This window comes from Puntigrus tetrazona, chromosome 2 (assembly GCF_018831695.1).
Source record: "Puntigrus tetrazona isolate hp1 chromosome 2, ASM1883169v1, whole genome shotgun sequence".
NCBI lineage: Eukaryota > Metazoa > Chordata > Actinopteri > Cypriniformes > Cyprinidae > Puntigrus > Puntigrus tetrazona.
This window is the reverse complement of record NC_056700.1, coordinates 21480906-21502790: the sequence shown is the minus strand read 5'-3', so window position 1 is coordinate 21502790 and position 21885 is coordinate 21480906. Positions and strand designations below refer to the sequence as shown.

General features: G+C 36.6%; 2 protein-coding genes across 2 annotated transcripts; both read right to left on the bottom strand.

Moving 5' to 3' along the window:
* Window positions 1-1180: 1180 nt before the first annotated feature.
* Window positions 1181-19012, bottom strand: klhl24a (kelch-like family member 24a). The gene is made up of 8 exons (XM_043217763.1): window positions 18796-19012; window positions 16051-16927; window positions 15099-15214; window positions 13989-14173; window positions 9446-9564; window positions 5430-5618; window positions 3180-3368; window positions 1181-3099 (listed from the first exon to the last, which is right to left on the bottom strand). The coding sequence occupies exons 2-8, from the start codon at window positions 16849-16851 to the stop codon at window positions 2899-2901; spliced, it is 1800 nt and encodes a 599-aa protein (XP_043073698.1). The 5' UTR covers window positions 16852-16927; window positions 18796-19012; the 3' UTR covers window positions 1181-2898.
* Window positions 19013-20148: 1136 nt separating this feature from the next.
* LOC122354659 (probable G-protein coupled receptor 148) lies at window positions 20149-21657 on the bottom strand. The gene is given in 2 exon segments (XM_043252934.1): window positions 20149-21544; window positions 21547-21657. Coding segments are annotated over 2 exon segments (1107 nt in total). The 5' UTR covers window positions 21560-21657; the 3' UTR covers window positions 20149-20450.
* Window positions 21658-21885: the final 228 nt, after the last annotated feature.

The window sequence follows — 21885 nt, the reverse complement described above, 5'->3', positions numbered from 1 at the left end:
TGGAAGAAAAAAATAATAAAGACAAATCTGAAGATTTCCCCTCAAAATTAGCACAGAAAATTCATAAAGTCTGGGAATAAGCTTAAATATATACATGTACTGTTTGCGTTTAAAATCCTTGAGAAGTTATGGATCCATAATTATCTGAATGTATAAAATGCCAGGTGTTATCCAGGTAAGACCAAATGGGTTAACAAATGCTTATAATAACTTGAGTATATATACATACCAGTCAAAAGAAAATTGTTTAGAAACAGTAAAAAATTGTATATTTTGTAAAGATGTTTCTTATGTTTGTCAAGGCTGTATTTATTTGATCAAAGCTATAGGAAAAAAGAAATACTGTCAAATATTTTGCCATTTAAAATAATGGGTTTCTATTTTAATATACTTTAAAATATAATTTATTTTTGTGATGCTAAGCTGAATTTCCATCAGTCATTACTGCAGTCTAAAGTGTCACATGATCCTTCAGAAACCATTCTAATATGCTCATTTATTATGAGAATGATCAATGTTGGCAAAGTTGTGATGGCAAATATTTTTTTGAAAATTGCAATTTCTTCGATAAATACAAAGTTATAAAGAACAACATTTATTAAAAAATATGAGTCTTTTCTAAAAAATATAAATCTTTTCCATCATGTCTTATTAATTTAAATTTTGTTTTATTTATTCAAGAATAAAAAATAAATAATGAAAAATGTATTTAAAAAAAAACATATTACAGGTTCCAATAAAATATTAAGCAGTAACAATAGTCTCCAGCACTGATAATAAATCAGCATATTAGAAGGATTTCTGATGGATCATGTGACACATTAGACTGGAGCAATAAAAATATATATTTATATTTATATTTATTTTATTTTATATTTATTGTAAAATATATATGTTTTTATTTAGAGCTTGGGTAATTAGTTTGGAATAAGGAAGCAAACTTTTTTTTTTAACTGTGAGTGGGATTATGTTTCGTATCAACCTGACACATCTCCACCAGAGAATGAGGAATATAGCTTAGGTTTCCATTTAAGGAATTTCCATAGAATCTTTAATAATGCACAAGTACTCCAAGGAATGCAGGTTACATAACTACGAGAATGAAAAGGGCTTTACAAACACACTTCATGCTTCAAGATATTCTAATGAACAGTTACGTGTAATGACAACATAAATCATAGCAAGTGAACTTTTTTTTATTGAGGCACTTTTGCAGTTTTACAAAGTATGGAATATTATTATTGTTATGTCTGAAACATGTCCAATATTTCTTATGCTTTGGACTCACGCTCAATTGCGGCTGCAGTTTCATTCCACTGAAATGAAATGGTCTGAAGCGGCATTTTTAAGATGTTTCTACCACAACAAAAATACCAGGTTATACTTCTGAATGAGCTGGAAGCCAACTCAGAGCTCGGGACAACTGTGTCCACGCAATCCTACAAAACACATCTAACCCAGATAAATATAAACCTGGGTATTATATTATAAGATATTATTTTTTAAAAAAGGGCATAATGGAACATACAGTATGTTGTCAAAATAACACTTACAAAAAGTAAGAAGTTAATCAAAATGATCGAAGGACAAAACAATTATCTATATGAAAATACATAAATAAGTATATACAGACACTTATATATTTTATATTTTCATTGCAGGCAGAAATGCAGGAGATGCAGTGCTTTGGGTAAACTAGCTGCCAGCATCCTGCCTGACTCGTTCAGATGAATTACACAAAAAATTATTCTGACAGCTAATTTCTGCATCCAGTACTGAGAAGTACTAGAGCAGAGACTGCGGTTATCTTGAAAACAGTTCCAGGTTCATTTGAACACACACACACACAAATCTCTGGTATTCCAACTCTAAAATTCAGATGCTATCTACAGCTATGAGATTGTTTACAACGCACAATGTCAAATAACACAGATAACGTTGAATGAGTAGAATGCATTTACATTGCCATATTACCAACACTAGTACATACAAGTGCATGATTGGGGCTCCGATCAAAAACAAAAGATCAGAAAGGCACGTCCTTGTTGTCACACTAAAGATTAAGTAAAAGAAGCTTAAATAAAGATATGATACACAGGAAAAAATAGTTTCACAGCTGAACGGTTCATTAAGAACCCATAAGAACCTGACGTGACGATTCATTGACCAAAATCAGAGCTGTCCATCACTGAGGTGTGTGCTTTCCAGCCTTAGGTTTTCAGATGCTTTGAATGCACCAAAAAAAAAAACAAAAAAACAATGAAAACCTTATACAGCATGTCCGATGCAGTATTTAAGTGCTTTTGTTCCACTTAAGCTCAAAAGCATAATATGATATTTAAAAAAAAAAAAAAAGTAAAAAGCATGTTATAATCAGGACTGAACCTAAGTTTCTATTTGCAGACTTTTTAAATATTGTCAGAATGCAACAATAATGCTACTAAAATAACAAAGACATGAAAAAGTTTAAACAAATGTACATTTAAAAATAAGATTAAAAAAATGTCTTGGGGGGCGTGGGCGGACCAACAAAACAAATCTTGGAAAAGAAAGAAAAAGCACAGGAAGTGTGCATTTGTGCAGTCTTTATCTATACAGGTCATCAAGGCATCTATGCGATTACTCCATCGCATATGATTTATTCTCTGAATGTATTTCAGTTATGAGGAAGGCTATGTTTTACATACTTCCTTGTTCCACAAAAAAAGTCCATCAACTGCTGTCTTACAGATAATAACAGCTTTGGCATGATGCTGAAATCAACTGTAGCAGTTAAACATGTTGCATAAGTGACAGAAAAAACATACCAGCGGTTGCAAAGTAATGCAAAGTTGATATTCATTTAAGAGTCTGTAGCTCCATGTTAGGGGCAGCCTACATGCACATTAGCTGATGCTCTCAGAATTTGTGTTGTTTTTCACTGAAACGGTGTATGGTGACACAGCCATGGTAGGAGATGGGACGAGGCATAGCAGCCGTGGATGTGATGATGCCAGAGGCTGGGTCGTAGCACACAATGTTGTTTGAGGCTTCGCCGTTTTCTCCCCGTCCACCCAGGATGTAGATCTTCCCATTACAAATGGACATACCGCAACTCTCCTACACACAGAGACAACAACAGCATCAGTATATGAGGCTAAATGAGAAGAACTTTGAGGTTTTCACTAGGCTTTAGGTACCTGTCTGCTGAAGGTGTGGCCCACGTGCATCCAGTGGTCCTGTGAAGGGTCGTAGCAGTAGATGGACTTGGTGAGGCCACCACATACATAGATGAGGTGATTGAGAGAAACGGCAGAGATATTGGGTTTGGTGAAGGGAATAGATGCCTTCAGCTGCCAGCTGTCTGACTCTGGGTCATAACACTGGACCTGAAACACAGTGGAGAAACACTGATTTAAAATCATGTTCAGACCAACACAGTCAGATTTATTAAAAAATGTATCCTGGTTCTTGCCAATGTGGATGTATAGTGGCTATTATTTTGAAAATATTTCTGTTTAAAAACGTCTTCAGAGGACATGTGATAATCTCTTGAATGCATATACGTTAGTTTTACGCCAAAGTTCTTGCGGATATATCTGATTTACAGAACTTCAAAATAACGGCTGCTTTTTACTAACATTACCAAGCTTGGAAGAGGCTTTTTTTAATTCAGACTGTGTTCGTAGGATGGCTTGGGGGGGGTAAACTATTAATTTTTGGGTAAACCATTCCTTTAAAAGGTAATTTTAGTAATATGGTTACCCCTATTAGATGCTTATAAGTTTTATTTGCTAGAAATTATATATATATATATATATATATATATATATATATATATATATATATATATATATATATATATATATATATATATATATATATATATATATATATATATATATATATATATTTGTTTATTTAGCACTGCCTTTCAAAGGCTACACAAGATAAAATGAGTTAAAATTTACCCTGATCTTCAATCCTTTAAAGTCTTAATGCATGGTATATATACATTGTATATATAAAAACATTCCTGAATACATGAATATGCAGGTGTTTTAACAGTGATCAAACACCACAGTCATAATTTCTTTGTAAATTCCTTGTAGTCATGAGCACAATAATGAACTGAAAGCAGAGAACAGACCCTGTGGGCGAAAACCAGAACAAACAAGTAAATTAATATTTGCACTCTTCAGTGCAAACAATCCATCTCTGTGCTCGCTAATGTATAGATTTAAGAAAGATTGACAATATGCACGTCACTGAAGACACGCACACTGACAGACAGTAAAGAAATATTGTCGAAAAGACACCATTTGGAAACTCTCAGATGACAGATGCAGCACTTATTTGGAGGAGCATGCCAGAATTTGTATAAGAGAGCTTTGTATTCATCTACATTAGATCCTTCCCTTTCACGTTTTTCTCTTTCTCTCTCTTTCTGTTCCAGATGGCAAGTAAAGAATGCAGTAATCTGAGCACTGGAAATCAATGAGAGAATCCCATGTGAGATGTTACCCGAGATAGCAGCAGTGTCTGAGGACAATAGGCTCAGAACGCAGGCCCACCTGTCCACTAGGTTACAGACCACCTGCACAAACACACATTCACTACCCATCTGCCATTAACACCCCTTTTCCATTTACCAAAAATTCTGAAAAAAATAAAATAAATAAATAATACAAACGTGTTAAACACCAGCAATGATGAGCTAATAAGCATAAATGTTTCTTGAGCATCAATTCAGAATATTAGAAAGATTTCCAAAAAAAATAAAGACTGCAGTAATGATGATGTAAATTCAGCTTTGTTATCACTGTCATGACTTTTTTCATGACAAAATCTTAGAAGTCTTACTTCTGAACAGTGTGTGTGAGAAAAAAAGAAATTGGCATGTGACACACTTGCTGGCTGTTTAGATTGGTATAGCTATTTTCTAAAAAAAAACAAAAGCACTGTAACCAAAAACCAAAACCATATGAAACCAGTCAAAAATGTCTCCCAGCCAGGTCAGGTATGTTTCAGCTAGTCAGGCTGGGAGAACAGCTTTACCAGCAAACCAGTTCAGCCTAATCAAAGTGCGCTGCTCGCCAGGGCTGAGAGCAGAGCCGGTGTAACAGGTTGGTTAAACTCTCTGCTGCTCTGGTTTTGGTCTATTTGCTCCATAAAGGCATTATGTCAAACAGATGACAATAATGAGACAATTATGAACGTGTGTTTATTGCATTTAACAGATGGACGGGTTTAAAGAAACGAGGAATGCGAATACTTTTTGTAGACAAAACAGGCCTCACCTAAACAAATATCAAGGTTTTTCTTTTCAAGACTCAAAAGCACTACTGCAGGAAGGGTCTGATAGCATTGAAATTTTTTTTTAAATCCAGAGCCATAAGTGTTTTAGATAAAGAAAAAGCTTTTATAGATGGGTTTGGTTTAGCACGCACCTTATTGGAGCAGTTGTTTTCAAAGGGTTCTCCTCCAATGACGAAAAGCTTTCCCGCACAGCTGGTGACCGCCGGGCAGGACACGGCTTCTTTCATGGGGGCCACCTCAGTCCAGCGGTTGGAGAATGAGTCGTACACCTCCACATTACTGAGACAAGACTGTCCATCATAACCTCCAACTGCATACACCTGCAGATAATCCAACCATAAAAGAAAAGTTTCATTTTTGACAGCACCGATTCACTGCAGAGGAATAACTGGTGAGCAAGAAGAAACAAACTCATGTACATCTTATCTGGCCTGAGGGTGGGTACATTCATGGCAAATGATCATATTTGGGTGAACTCCTCTTTCTTAATGTTTACTTAATTAATCTACTTAATTATTCTATTACTAGAACAGTGACAGAGATAACATAACATAAGCTTCACATTTCCCTGTCTTTGGTATTTCTCTGTAGCCTTTCAAACACAATCTCTCTTGTATCCTCTCCACACACAGCTCTATCCTCAAACTGACACAGCAGAGGAAGTATGAGGGGCCACGATAACAACATAATGACACTGACCCACATTAAAGCTGTTTAACAGGAAACCTGTTCAACGGAGAGGAGCAACAAATCGCAGTCGCCTAAGGCCTAAGATCGCGTGTAACGCAAAAACACTTACAGACTGATGACCTCTGACCTAAGAGGCTGAAGTTCTCTTATTCACACTCTCTGATGATTTAAACCCTGGCCCACCCTGCCTTCACCGATTAAAATCACATTCATTCCACTGAAATTCATAAACGTATATTTATTAGGAAAGTAACTGTATGAGCATTTGTTTCACCTTCGCATGCTAAAATCTTATTTTATACAGCACTGCACAAACAAGATAAGGAAATAAAGTTGATGGGATGAAATTAGGCAAGATATGCTACAAAACATGATTCCCTGCCAGCTACCTGTACACATATTCATCATTCTCTTATCTCACTTGAACTATTTAAAAACAAAAAAAAAAAAAAACACTAGGAGTTCTTCTGAAATGTCAAACGAAGAGACTCATTTTTCAAAGGGTTACCACTTGAACTTAGTTCACTCTAAAAATCAAAAGGTGCTTAAAAGGCTCTTCACGTTGATGCCATAGAAGAACCATTTTTGCACCATTATTTGTTCTTTTCTTATCTTTTTATAATATGAAGAACTTTCTTTTGCCACAAAGAACTTTTGTGAAACAGAAAGGTTCTTCAGATGTTCTTTATGGAACCCTTTAGACAAAAATGTTCTTCTATGGCATCGTGAAGCTCCTTTATTTTTATCTGTTTTTCTTGCACCAACTGTGCTTAGATAAGGCAAAAATACTTAGTCTTGAAAAACTCCTGCCTTTTATATGTAGATGGTATTCCCATTAAAGAAGGTGTTTAAAAAAGTATGAATGGAAATTGAATTTTTGGTTATTAAGGGACCTGTCCCTTAGAGGTAGAGTTCTTCTGTCAAAAGAAGAAGGAAATTCTAGACTAACCCATAATGCTTCAACTATATATTTAGACATTTCCCACTGAGGCCGTTATGTGGTTTAAATCAAACCATGTGTATGGGTTATACATGCAACATTATTACTGGATTCTCAACTGTCTTTAAAAAAACATGTGAAGAATGTAGTAAATATAGCGACATTTATTTTAGGAAACTTCAGATTTATTAGAAATAGTCTGACCAATTCATAAATTCAATGATTATTCCATATTGCATGACTACCTGGATTCAAACAAGCAGGTCTTTACTCAAACTTGTTGAAATGATTTATAAGCAAAAGGTATCGGATTAAAAAAAGCTAACAGTTTTTACTATTGTAGATTATTAAATAAGTTTTCTATTTTGATTCCATTTGCTGATTTGGTATGATTTTAGATGATCTTGTTCCATAACAAGACGATATACACATGCTAGTATTAGAGGTGATTGTAATGTGCCATACTACTTTTGAAAAACTACTTTTGTTCAATTATCTTTTGCTTTTAGAGGAACACATGAGTAGAACCCAGTAGAGCTAAAAGAATTAAAATAGTTAACAGGACACTGGCTTCTCAAAAAAGCCAAAACATGGTTATTGAACGATCAGAATTGTGATTATTTATAACGATTTATGGATATGTATTGGTGCGTTAATATTGTTTGTTTATATTTTCTACCTGTCCTTAACAGAAGTTACTATGGATAAAAATGTATCCAGTGTTGGCTAAATCTGGTGCATTTTACATATTGAATGTAATATTAATGGACCTGATTAAAAAGAATAAATGAACAATATAAATGAACAAAATACTAATTTATTCAAACTATCGATGAGATTTTATACATGTTTTTTTGTGAAAACTACATTTGTAATTCTGTTATTATGAATTCCCTTAAAGATGATGGACTTTACTTTTTAAGATTTCTCTGCTTTAAATAATGCTATCAAATTGAATAGATTAAAATTTTGTTTGAAAAAAACCCAAAAAAACTTCTTTGTAGAATTTTATTCCTATGTTTTTCCAAATTATATTATAAGGATAAGAAAGTGCTTTCATGTTTAAACTATGTTAGCTTGGAAAGTGAACTACAAGCACAATTTTCCTTTGCAGCGTTATTTTATTTGGAAAAACCATTGTATTTTGTATCAAAGTATTTTTTTGAAAAGCTGGTTTTGATAAGGATTGTTTTATTCATTTATCAGCACTTAACATTATCTTATGAAAACATGATGAGTTTCTAACTTTCATTTTCCTGTAACTTCCAAAGAATTTCCCCTTGTCTCTTTTGATCATAAATCCATCTGATAAAATTTGTGTTCCCCTGGCTTCCTAATGTCTGGTGTACTATTTTAGCTCTTGTTATTTCAAACATAAAAAAAATGGTGGCCTAGTTGTGCACAACGCAGCATAACAAGCTGCAACACAATGAAATTAGTACAACACGGATGCTGTTTCTTTTAAAATGGAAATCCATTTTAATCCTCCTTCTAAAAACCTACAAACGTCCTAAAAAAAAAAACAAGCAAATGTGTCTGTAAACAACTATAGAGGAGGACGGGCACTGGGCGGACACACATACACACAGGAAAAGAGAGAATTACAACAACTGTTTTCCAAGGGAAAAAAAAAAAGTCTCAAGAGAGCATTTTGTGCATGTCTCTCTCTCTCTCTCTCTCTCTCTCTCTCTCTCTCTCATTATGTGTATGAACAGAAAACATGTATTACATCCAAGCAGGCAGCACATTACACCCCCTGCATGTGTAATAAAATGCATGTGTTTAAAACATTCACAAAGTCTCAAAATAAAACACCAAAACACATTTTATGAAATAAAATCAACTAACAGTTCCCAGGAAGTGAAGCATAATTCTCCATAAGACAAACAACACACAATAATGTCAGCTAATTTCTACAAAGTTATCAGTTAAATGGCAACAGCACTGATTACATCTGATTACAGCTATAAACATTTTATCATAGCAACAGGGCTAAACATGCACGTAACCCTAAAATGTTGGTATAATAAAGGTTACTAAAATGTTGCATTTGCACAATTTTTTTATATATTTATACAAATATATGTAATTTTGTACTGTAAAAAAAAAATCGTATTTCTGTTACTACACTGCCAACGTGTTTGAATCATAATCCACAAAAGAATTTATTGCAGGTAGAGTATAAAGTAAAGTTTTATAAGTTTTAAAAACAAAGGAACAAACAGGGGTGGGGATCTATAAATAAAGCCAAAATCAGATTTGTCCATCAACAGCCATTCAAAAATAGCCATATATTTGAACCAATTCAAATGATTTTCCCCAAGCAACAATTCAAATACAAATATTTACTTACATTAGATTTTTTATTAGTACAGCACAAAGGTGCAAACCCTGCATAATTTTCTCCATACAGTGACAATGCTCTAAAGGATGTGTGCCTTTGATTTAGGAAATGAGACATGGGACTGGAAACACACACACACACACACACACACACACAGACACACACCCTCTCACCTTCCCCAGGAGGACGGTCATCTTGTGTCTCCATCGACCCTTATTAAGAGAGGCCACTCTGATCCAGACGTTGAGCTGAGAGTTATACATCCAGACATAACTGCTGTTAATGCGGCCACCTATAAATAAAAAACACAACATTAATAACAGCATAATCAAGCTGTGTATATGTGTGTATGTCAACGTAACCATATTTTTGGGGCAAATCTGTACCAAAAAAAAAAAAAAAAAAAAAAAATGCAAAGGTTTTCTGTGAGGATTATTTCTAATCGTTAAATATGAAGACAGTAGAAGTCAATGAAATGACCCCATTTAGACGAGTGAGTGTTGCTATTGTAATCAAATAAATCTGAAATGAAATACATTTTAAATATTTATATAAACAATTTAACTGAAAGTTTAAAGATGCTTTGGCAATTGATTGAAATACTAAAATTTACAATGAAGACAAAAAGTATTGAGACTTTCGAGATGTTAAAAATAACTTAATATAGTACATCAACTAAAAATTACCGCAAGATGAAACATTGCAAAAATTGTCTCAGAAAAAGTTTGTTCTGAGCATTATTTAGTTTATCACATTCATATGTTTTTAACAGTGACCAGATCATTTTTCTGGCCACTATATAGCCTGTTTGTCAACCACTAGCAGCTTGTTTGTGGTCAAATATTTCCGCTTTGAAAAACCCACAAACAGGTTCATAATTCTCAGTTTCAGTCAACAGCATGTCTGTAATTACACAAACCATAGTGCTTCACCTGCATTCCTGATAAACAGAAAAGCTCCCTCTGATCTGTACGTCCTTTCTTGTTGTCAACCGTGTTTATCTAAACTTGCTGAGAGCTGTTCTAATCTTTGTCATTTCACATCTCGGCCAAACGGCTGGTTATCATCCAAACAGCAGGTCTGAGACAAGCTCTGACAGTCCTTCTCTCCCACACACACGCTCAACACCTGGGAGCAGGCCGTTCCACTTTAATTCTGTTTAACGACTTAGATAATGAAGGTCTGAGAAGTACTCAAATAGCACAGAGGCCCTTCTTCTCTCTCAGTGCAGTCAAATTCCCTTCATGGTAGGTAAGTGTAGAAGACGGCCATCTTGGTAATGCCTTTATTTGGCTATTTTTGGCTCAGGAAACACTGGTATTATAAATTTAGCTTCTTTTGCTCATATTGGGGAACGCACATGAGTGCTGAAGTAAACAAACTTAAAATAACCATTCGTTTTGGAAAAGCCTGGGGAAAATTAAAAATAGGAAGCTTACAGATCTAAAAAGAGGAGGCAGAAATGAGTTTTAGGATTTTTAGGAAGTACATGTGGCACAACAAGAACTATACAGAGCTCATAAACTCCATTAGCGAATCAGCTGAGCAACTGTCTGGTAAACAAAGACAGATTCAAAATCTCTAATTAAAGAGGATGTCTTTGTCCTCTAATGCTGAGTAAACATAATAAAGTTTGGCTCCAGTCCTTTTAGTTTGCTCTTCTGTCATAAATATCCCTTGACAAAGACAGACAAGTTTTTGTGACATGTTCATTCAGACAGAAGACCAGACAAACCAGCGTTTAAGAAGGAGCCTGTCTCCAGCTGACACTTTACATATTGTCACTAAGCAGGCAGTTTCAGTACCAGATGCAAAACCTGCAGGTGATCAGTAAAGCTAGTTATTAACAGAAACATTGCTCGACAAATGAAAAAGGGATGCAGCTTTAAATTTATTTTGTATAGTTCTGAATGTATAAGAGTAAATAAACGTAATTATCTGGATCTACTTTGATTGTAAAATTTCTTGAAAATATTACACAGTAGCCATTCATCTCATAAATGCATAACCTTTCTAACAAAACCATTAAAAGAGCCTTGTGATAAACTTTGGCCTATAGGCAAAATAGTCAATAAAGAAGCCTCATATTGAACAAATCAAAAACAGTGTCATTTCTTTTCTTTCTCTTTAAATTAACATTTTTAGTTCATTATTTATCTACCAGACCCTGATGACATATTAATAATGAAAAACAAGTGTAATTAACGCTCGTAAATAACAAGTTCCTTTGGATAATGCAATGGCATGAATTGGCTAAACCCCAATGTAATTTATGTTTAGCGACGGCCCTCTTCATTATCCTACTAAAATAAAAACGGTGACAGAAAACGTCAAATTAGTGTACATTCATTTAAAATATCAAGTTGTAAAACAGAGGTCCTCCTGGTAAGGTTTGGATGAAATTATTTAATACTGATAAGCCAATAGAGATTCTTAGAAACACTGCACGCGTCTTTCTGCTGCTGACTCAGATCCACAGCCTCAGGGAGGAACTGCCAACCAACCTGAAATTAACAAACTTGCTCTTGTTTAAAAGAATGTAGGCAGTGATGTTGCAATCTCTTTTTCTGTTTATCATATCATTGCAAATGTACATTACTTTCAGTCAATCCGTGTTTTGTTTTTTTTCTTCATACAATTAAATTCAATAGAGTAGAAGAAAGAAAGTCACACAGGCATGATCAACATGCAGGTTAGTCAATTACAATAACTTTCATTATTGTGCTCTACTGAAGAAATGCAGACACAGGGTTCCTGGGAAAGACTATTTGGCATGTAATCGGATACGTTAGTAGCATGTGTACAATCCAAAATAGGTGCTTTGGTGTATTTTGAGTTACTTGTATGAGCTTCAATTTAATCTGTATGATCTGAAAACAAATGATATTATTAAATAAAACATGTGGATGGGTGCAAGTTGTGCACTTACACTACAGCGGAGATTTTTTTAATATTTGACAGAAATCCAAGAGTAATGCTTATCAAAGACAGCTGAACCACTAAGCCTGTAGGATATGACTTTTGACAGAAGAGAGAGACAGATTTAGAGGCCTCTGAATTTGAAGCTGAAGGCTGGCCAACTGCACGTGAGCAAGAGAGCAGCAAGAAGTGTGTTTATGAGTGTGTGAGAGACGGGGAGAAGGGCAAACCTGACACGTGAGAACATGAGTGTGAAAACACAGCTCTATTCATGGAAATCAGACACACAAAACACACTCCAAACTACTTCATGTTTTAAAGCACTGAACAATGGCTCTAGAAAGAGAAGAATAAGAATTACACAATTCAGAATTCTTTATTATGGCATCCAGTTTGTTTAAATAAAAACACACGTGACCTGAAAGAATTCAGGTCAAGTTTAAATGCGTAAAACGTTAGAGTTACAGAAACCCCTCGAATGTGTGACCTGTATATATAGCCTGGGACCCTGGATGACGTAATGCAATAACTTTAACAACGTATGTAGCCAAAAACCGCAGATCATTCCTGGAACTATTCTGAAACTCTTGGCGCAAATACTCCCCCAAGATGCCGCTCGCTCGTGCCAGTTAAAGTTTAGCTCTCAGCCAATCGAATGCTGGAGTTTGCCAGTGAGAACAGCCCTTGACACACTGGCTGGTCACAGAGGCAGCTGTTGTTTCCGATTTTCCTCAAATTATAAACAGCTGTTCCAGAAATGTCCTCACAAACCAGGCATTTGCTAAAAACCCTTAACCCGCCGCAGGAAACCCTGGACTAATTAGTCCAACCCATCCAAACAACAATAGAATTTGTTAAACGAAGCTCAAGTGAACAATGATTTTAAAAGAAGATGAGTGGTGCTTGCTAGCGAGGCTTGCTTAGTGGCACAGTTATTAAGTGTCCATTCCTAAGCATCTATTCTGATCCACATACACGGTTTTTGTCTGATCCCCATACAAAACAATAGTCTTGTCAGTAGGTCACTTCAAATGTTTCAAGGTAAAACTAAAAAAAAGAGGTTGAATTTCAAAAAATTGCAGTTCAGATTGTTAAAATTAAATTTTTATTAGATGTCATTTATGTTCCAGCAGACATCGAAACTCCTCCCTAACTTGTAAATCTGGGAGAAAGAGAAAGAGAAAGAGAAAGAGAGAGAGAGAGAGAGAGAGAGAGAGAGAGAGAGAGAGAGAGAGAGAGAGAGAGAGAGAGAGAGAGAGAGAGAGAGAGAGAGAGAGACAGTGTACAGATTTTTGTGATTTACAAAAACTGGTATAATGACAGATGTATTACAATCTGAAGATGGTTTAAGAAGACACTGCCTAGGTCCCTGTTATTCAAAGACTTATAAAACATACTAAAATGTGTTTTTTGAAAATCTAAAAATGCAGTGTGTAGGGCAATAGAAACGTGTGTGTGTGTATGTTGAGGTTCCACAAAACTAGTCACTTTCGGATCAGTCACTGTGACCAAGTACAGGACACACCAGCACCAAAAGTACAGCGCATTTCACCATGTCTGAACCACACTTTATCAGTTTCCAGCCTCAAGTCATTACTCAAGTTCCTCAAGTTAAAACTAAAATACAGCAATAAGACCCAAAATCATAACCAATTAGAAAAATAAAGGGCATACAAAAAATAAAGTTTCATACACAGCTACTATGATGACTTTGGACCAATGACGTTTTCACTGTGGGTGGAGCTGCTTAAAGATGGAAAACAAGAGGAAAATAATACAGAAATAAGATTGTCTAACCTGACACAATGATATCATTGCGGAGGGCGCACACTGCATACTCAGACTTAGTGTACTCGGGGTGTTTAGCAAGAGATGTCCACTCTCCCGTCACGGGGTCGTAGCATTCTGTGTACGGCAGATTGAAACCCCCCATTCGCTCACAGCCTCCCACAACGACAATGACCTCAGAGAAACCAGTAGACCTGCAAACAAGGGTAAAAACAACTATATCAGATAAGCATTGGCTTTGAAGTGGTGATATAATCAGAAAGTGGTTAAGCTTCATTCTTGTTAAGCTACAATGAGCTTCCGCTATGATTCATTGGAGAATGAATCCTCTTTCTAGACACTGTAACAAGTAAGAGACCCTAATAACAAAACTCTAAATATACATAACTTCTAAATACAGATACAGACCCCATATTAAGGGTACTGACTCTAAAAACAGAAACTCCATATCAAAATCCTTCTTCCAAGTACTGATTAAACCTCCCCACATCTGACTCCTACAAAAGATACTACCCTAAAAATACACCAAAATACTTCCTTCGGTTTCCCTAAATAAATACTACCTCCAGAACGAGACATGTTTTCTAATTCTGAGCCTTCTTTTAAACGGACACTTCTGAAGAAAACGTGAGTGGTGCCTGCCCATGCAAAGGTCACCGCCACAATGCCAGGATGTTGTTATGTGGTTTCTAAAGTGTTTTGAGTGGTTGTTAGTGTGGTAGGCGATATTCTGTTCTCAATATATGGCATCTTTCCAGTAATGCAAGTTCTGTTTATTACTTTCCGGATCAAAAATCTGTCGGTTTGGCAGCACAATTTGAGTGATTATTCACATAAGAGGGAAAAAAAGGTGGAGATGAATTATGCACTTAAGTTACTAAAGTTTAAGCACGCATTATATTTTTCTTGTTAGGAGTATTTAAAGACAGCGTATCAATGCTCCATCTATATCCTAAAAAGTTCAACACACCACGGAAAACCAGTTTTTAAGTTTGTCCAGTTTCACTTTGTCTGTGAATTGCATGTACTTTTAGTCCCTCACAGGAAGAAGAAACTATTTGTGTTTTTTAAGAGCAAATCATCTTATTGGCCAATTTCCCGTCACAAATGTTTGCGTACCTGCGGGGTCTGGTTCGCGGAGACATCATCTCATTGCCAAGTACGTGATAGCGACGTGCCTCGTGCAGCAGCTGATAACATTCTGGTGCATTCTGGATCAATTTATCACCTTCCACCTAAAAAAAATATGACCATATTGTTAATGCTTGTCCTTAATCTGGCTCCCTTATATCTGCCTTCCTGTAGAGACCAGCTATCTTGTTTAAATAATCTTGAAAGAGCTTTGACTTGGCAAACATCAACACACCTGCCGATAGTTTTCAAGTGAACCCCAAGATCTTGATTAACTGGTTCGAAGTGTGCAGGATTATCATTGGAGCGAAATGCTGCACTCGCAAGGTTGAAGTTCTGACTACTCAGAGGATGTCTTTATCTTTGTAAAATATTGTTTTTTGGTGCGTTTTTAATCAACTTTCATTAAGGTTGGTTTTCCAGCTTGGAAACTGGAATGTGGTCAACTCGGATGTGACAATCATTCTTAGCTCCGAATGGAATACATCACTAGCCAAATCTCTTGCCAGATTGTTTTATCCTGATTTGTAACTTTAGAACCAAAACTATACCCAAGGTATAGTTAATTTAGGTAGGATACTTTAAGAATCAAACCAAGGCTTATTTTAAGATTCTTTCATCTCTACATAGAGTGCTACAGGAATGATGTTTCTTGAACGGAGATTATCACGATGAAGGTGTATAAAATGTTAGTTTAAAAACTTGAAGTCATAAGCTTTTGTTGGTAACAGTGCTTATTTAGGCAATGTTGTTTTGCAACTTGAAACAGGCAATGACAGCCTTTTTAAGGGAACCAGGGTGATGCTGACTTTTAAATTGACCTACAAAAATGAGTAATCTCAGCAGCACTTTATAAACATCTCAGCAGTGCATTTCTAAATTTGCTGGACTAATAAAGTGCTTCTCCACTTGTTCAAATGAATTCGAATGTGCCACTCACCGTCTGTACAAAATAGTTTGGGTGCAGGAGAGGCAGTCGGACATGTTGTAGCAGATCTTTTAGCATGGGTCTGCGGTACTCCACGCCATGGTAGACCCAACGCATCACTGACTCGAACACCACCTCCTCTCTGCCAATGGACAGCTCATCGCTGGCTAAGTATTCTTGCAGCTCATCCTTGTGGAGGTCTAGGAACTCCTCATGCTGAGCCACCTCTGGAAAATTTAACAAGGCGAAAGCACGGCAGTGACTGGCCAGCTGTTTGAGAGAGTGGGCATCTGCGAAACGTTGGATCCCGAGGCAGTTGCAGGGGTCCAGCTGCTCTTCCAGGAATTTTGCGCAAGCATCCCGCAGCGTGGTGATCTGGAAGAGGCTGGAGGTCTCGAAGAGGAACTGGACGTTGTGAGTGGTGATGCAGGCCCGACTGGTGTAAACATACTGCAGGAACGTGTCCATAGCGTCAGCCTGGATGCCGTTGATCTCCACAAGCATCTCGCGGCTCTCTCTGTGGTCGTTGCAGAACATGGCACGAAAGTAACTGCTGCAGGCCGACAGCACGGCACGGTGACAAGGGAATTCACGACCCTGGACGCTGATGATCACATCCGTGAAGAGGCGGCTTTCTCTGAACTCATTGAAGACCTGAAGGACGCCCTCGGAGTGAGAGGAACCGGAAGAGAAGTTGTACACGTCGCTCAGGGTCTTAGACTCGATCTCGAAGACTTTACGCTTGATTGTCTGCGATTCCGGCACACCGCCAGAGTTCTCATGATTCAGACGGCGACCCAGAATGAGCACCATGATTGTATCTGGTGGGATCCCTTCACAGATAAACAATCACTATGGTTGCTGGAAAATGACTGGTGACCATCAACACCTGGAGAAGAACAGCATTTACAATAAACAAACACTACATTAGTGGTATTCAGTACATTTCTGGAGGTCCACCTTGAGATTAGCATTACTATCTCTGCTGTAGCACATCAGTCTGTAATTTTCAGGTAAACCCAAAGACTTATTGAAGATACGTTTTTAAAAAAGAATTACATTGTCAAGGAAATATTGACTGGGCATTTTATAAGAGAATGCGGACAGACTCACATTTTCTAAGAAACCTACAAGTCAAATTCAGGCCCAAGAGTACCTCAATAGTCTTGCAAATCTAGCTTTATTTGCTAAAACAACCATATTTATTGTTACATTATCAAGCACGGATTTTAAAAATGCTTAAAAAGTATTTTAGCCATTACATTAAAATTATGTTCCTCATCTGAGTGGCCTAATCGTAATCAGTTGAAAAGTAAAGTTATTTCAGAAGTAAAAAGTTTATACAATTTAAACGAAAAATAGAAAACCATCCATTTTGATTTGTTACCAAAAGCAGATGATAAACTCATATCAACATTATTATTATACCAGTCAATTCTGAGAAGGGGAACAAAACAGGGTGTGAATAAATAAATGTAACTTTGTATTCAGACAAATTAAACTGCATATATGAATCTTATATGTACTAAGCTACTGAGCTATGCTTTGATTCAACCTCCCAACTTTTCTCTTTTTCTAACAAAATGTACTTTTTATCTCGAACTGTGTGTGTATATATATATATATATATATATATATATATATATATATATATATATATATATATATATATATATATATAATTAACAACTTTATCCTTAACAGCATTCAAGATTAATTTTAAAATGATTTGATTTAAAAACTACAGAGGTTAACTGTGGCAAACTGTGTCCTTTAGAGTGACAGCTGCCCCTGATATTACCTGATTTCATTACATTTTAATGAAGGCATTGACAAAAGTTAAAAAAGTAGGAAAACGCTAAATTAAGTGTTGTTTTAATTGCATCATGACCAAGGGTCACAACAATCAAAATAAAAACAAAACAAAACGCTGAAAAGTGAAGTACTGCACAACCATCACATAAAACAAAAGCACTGAGTTCATAAATATCTGAGAAGATTACTAGAGTACACTGAAATACGTCAAGACATGTGACCGGTAAAAAAAAAAAAAAAAAAAAATACACACAACAAAATCTGTTCCTCAAGGCAATAGTGCACTGATATAAAAGGGAACACTGATTCTTTGTGGCTGAAACACAACCCCGTAAGGCGTAACGTAGCAAAACGTACATGTTTTAAAACTAAAACGCACTAATTTAAACGGGGCCTGACAGATAAAGTGAGTGAATGAGCGAGGGAGAGTTTGCGCAATCTTTTTAGTCACTCAGGTTCGTTTAGTTGTGGAAGTAGAAAATAAAGGAACGTGGACGGTTGCTCAATATTTCCTCCACAGTTAAAAACGGTGTGACAGCAAAACATGCCACATGCGGATTGAAATGATGACCTCATATAAACGAGATTAATTTGTGTGATTTCTACTCCATAAAAGGCGTTGAAGCACAGAGAAAGAATCCCTAAGTTTTTAGACAGATCATATTTCTAAATAGCCTGCTGAAAAATCCAGCATAAAATGACAATTGGTTTTCACTTGGTCTGGTTTAATTGTTTGAGGCTGCGTGAAAGCTAATCCAACATTATATTTCAATATATCCAAGGTCTAAGGTGGTGTACATTATTTAAAAACCACATGTAAAGGAAACAAATAAATATATAGATAGAAAGCATCACATTAACATCGCAGTGTTACTACATTCCGTCTACCTCAATCAATCGTATGGCAATGATTAGATAAAAGTTGAGCATTGTTTTTCTTACCTTATCCACAGGAGACCAAATTTCTGCCTAACATCGAATTTAATAATAAGGGTTAAAGATCCTTAAAAGTACATGCGAACAAACTAAATATTTTTTTTTACAAAAGAGATCCATAAGCGCGCGCTTGTGCTGTCACTGTAATGTTTTCTTTGTTATCGTCCTTTTCATAGTCGCTCTCTGCGTATTCTGGCACAAAGAATGCACATACAGGCTTTGAACTTCTGTTATGTCAGCTGTTCAACGGAAATGTAGTTCATGGGAAATGTAGTTCTGTCGCTGTTCCGTCAGACCTTCAAATCTGCAAAAGAACATCACGTCCCAGAATTAAGTGCGGGAGAATTTCCATGTGGCTGGCCGTTGTTTGCAAACAAAATCTCGATTATGAACGATCGCAATTTGTGTCATATTGTTGTGACGGCAAACCTCAAAAGCCTTTCCAACGGTCCCAAAGCCAATCGTGTTGCTTGGTGGTATTAGTTGTGTTGTTTTGTTAATGAAGAACAAGGAATTTAGATTAGAATGTATTACTTTTACATACACAACGTGTTTTGTACAGTTCAATACAATGGTGGTGTTTACACTGCTTCCCTTTCCTTATGTAACTGTACAAAGACGCCTAGATTAAAAAACAAAGCAACAACAAACAAAAAAAAAAAAACAAAAAAAAACAGGTTGTTCATCGGACAAATTGAGAAACGGGAAAAAAACGTGACGCATAACTAGAAACTTGATCTCCCTTGTGTAATCAGAAGCGTATGAATAATTGAATTATTATTTGTGAATAACATTAATAATATTGATAACGTGATAATATTTAATAACATAATATTTAGTAAAAGCTATTTTGTTTAGTATAATAATATTATTTACAATAACACGCCAGCAAAAAACTAAGAGGCGAAATCATTATTTAAAAGGTGCCAATAGCGCTATCTTGTGGCTATTTAAACTAATGCTACCGGCTTTTCGCGCGCATTTTTAAAATTTTAATCACATATATTAGAATAATAGCAAATAATAGGTATTTTAATCAAGTTTAAATTTTAATATTAATATATGAATAGAATTTGCAGCAGCAGTGGCATTTGTTCAATCAGACGAATACACGTTTGGACAGGGAGCACATGGGAGTACTTAAACTACATTGTTCTGGTAAGTTCTTTACATTTCTTTTTATATTTTACAGGAATCTTTCAAATAACGCCACTATGTGTAATAAACACTTAAACAAAACAAGAGATTTTCAAAGCCTCTAACACCATTTGTAAATCTTTCATTGTTATTTCTGATAAGGTTTACAGTAGTAAATCTTATTTATAACGCTGCTTGATCAAGTATGAAGGCTGGAAAGGCTGACTTACAGTGTTTCTTTATTGATAGTCTAGTAATAGTTTTTTAGTTACCAAAATACATAGTTAATAACACCATAAGTAAATACATAATATCGTAATAAACAAGAAATGCCATATTCACCACAACCGAATGTACATTTTTGATTATTCTCACTTATTGTGACATATCGCATTATTACTTACAAAACCCCATTTGAGCATAATTACAGATAGCAGATCATTTTTATTTAGTTTTAAACTGGTAGATGAAAAGTTCAGCGACGCCTTTATAAAAGTCTTTTTCACAAGTTCAAATAAGCATATTTACGTCACAGGTGTGATAGTAGTTGGCCTGTTGAGGTGAAAGAACTGGAACAGCAAGTTGCACAGTTCTCTATAACGGAGCCCATACAGGTACGGCGCTAAGGCTTTGGGCAGGATGAGTAAGACGTTACACACGACCAAGGACATCCACAAGCTTGCTTTGGGGTCCATCGCCTCACTGTTTTGGAAAAGCATCAGCTCGATCATCAAAACCAGCAGGGGACAGAAAGCCAGGAACAAGTGGAGATAATGGATGAGAAATGTTCCTCTAGCACGAGGCGGGGTCACTCCTTTCCACACGCCCGAACTACGGGTACAAAAGTAGAGGACGAGGTAACCAGACAACACCAGGAGGAGGATGAAAATGATACCCGTGACCGCCAGCAGCATGGAGACGTGGAGTGGGCGAAAGTGGCTTACGGTTAAAACCATCAGCAAAGGAAGGGAACAGAGGTGGAGGGCGCAGGGAGCCATACTGTGGTACCACAAAAACATGCCAACAGCTGCTGCAGGGAAGAAGACAGAGATGATCCAGATTGCCGCAATTGCTCCGTAGGTCCGTGACACAGGCCACAGTGCCAGGTAGTGAAAGGGGGCTAACACCGCAAAGCAGGTATCCAGCACCATTGCTGTAATGCTTAGCATGCCAGAGCTGTATAAAACCGCAGACAGAAAGAGCAGCACGGCACATGGCCATTCTGTCATCAACACGCCGGCTAAATTGATGCAGGCACTCAGGATGTTCATGCAAACAAAGAGCAGGTCACTGAATAGAACATTGGCCAGGAGGAGGTAACGCGTCTGCTTCAGGTCAGCTCGGGACAGGATACGTACTAGAAGAACCGGAGTGATCAGCAGAATGGCCAGGAAGGCCAAAATGGGGCACAGCTGAAGCACCCTCATGTGGTAGGGAGGGATGAATCCATGCCACTCGTGCGCAAACATCTCCGCCGGGCTTTCAGAGGAGTTTGAGAACTGAGCTGTGCGCATGTGAAGCTCAGCTCGACCCGACTTGTTGTACCAACTGCCAAACGAACAAAGCAGAGATAAAAAAAGGTCTTCTGCAGCTAGGTAGAAATGCTGCGACTTTCCCCCATTAGAGTTTCCATCTCTTGGCGTGTGTTTGTGCGTCTAATCCGGGGCTGAAGGTAAATGTGTCTCTCCTTCCCCCTTCCTGTAGACTGTGGTAAGTGATTTAGGGGACAGATGTGGATTTGTCACAGGCACACTTGTAAATGGTTTCCATGGAGAAGGAGAAACAGGTAAATATCACTTCACAGCTAAATGGATCAGAATGACACTCAGGGATTTTGCACCAAGGCATAAATATTGATATGTCTTCCTAGAATCAGAAGTATTACGTAACATTTACACTGTTATTTTTGGACTGATTGATTGTTTGACTTAGAGGGCTAAGTGCCACACAGGTTAAACA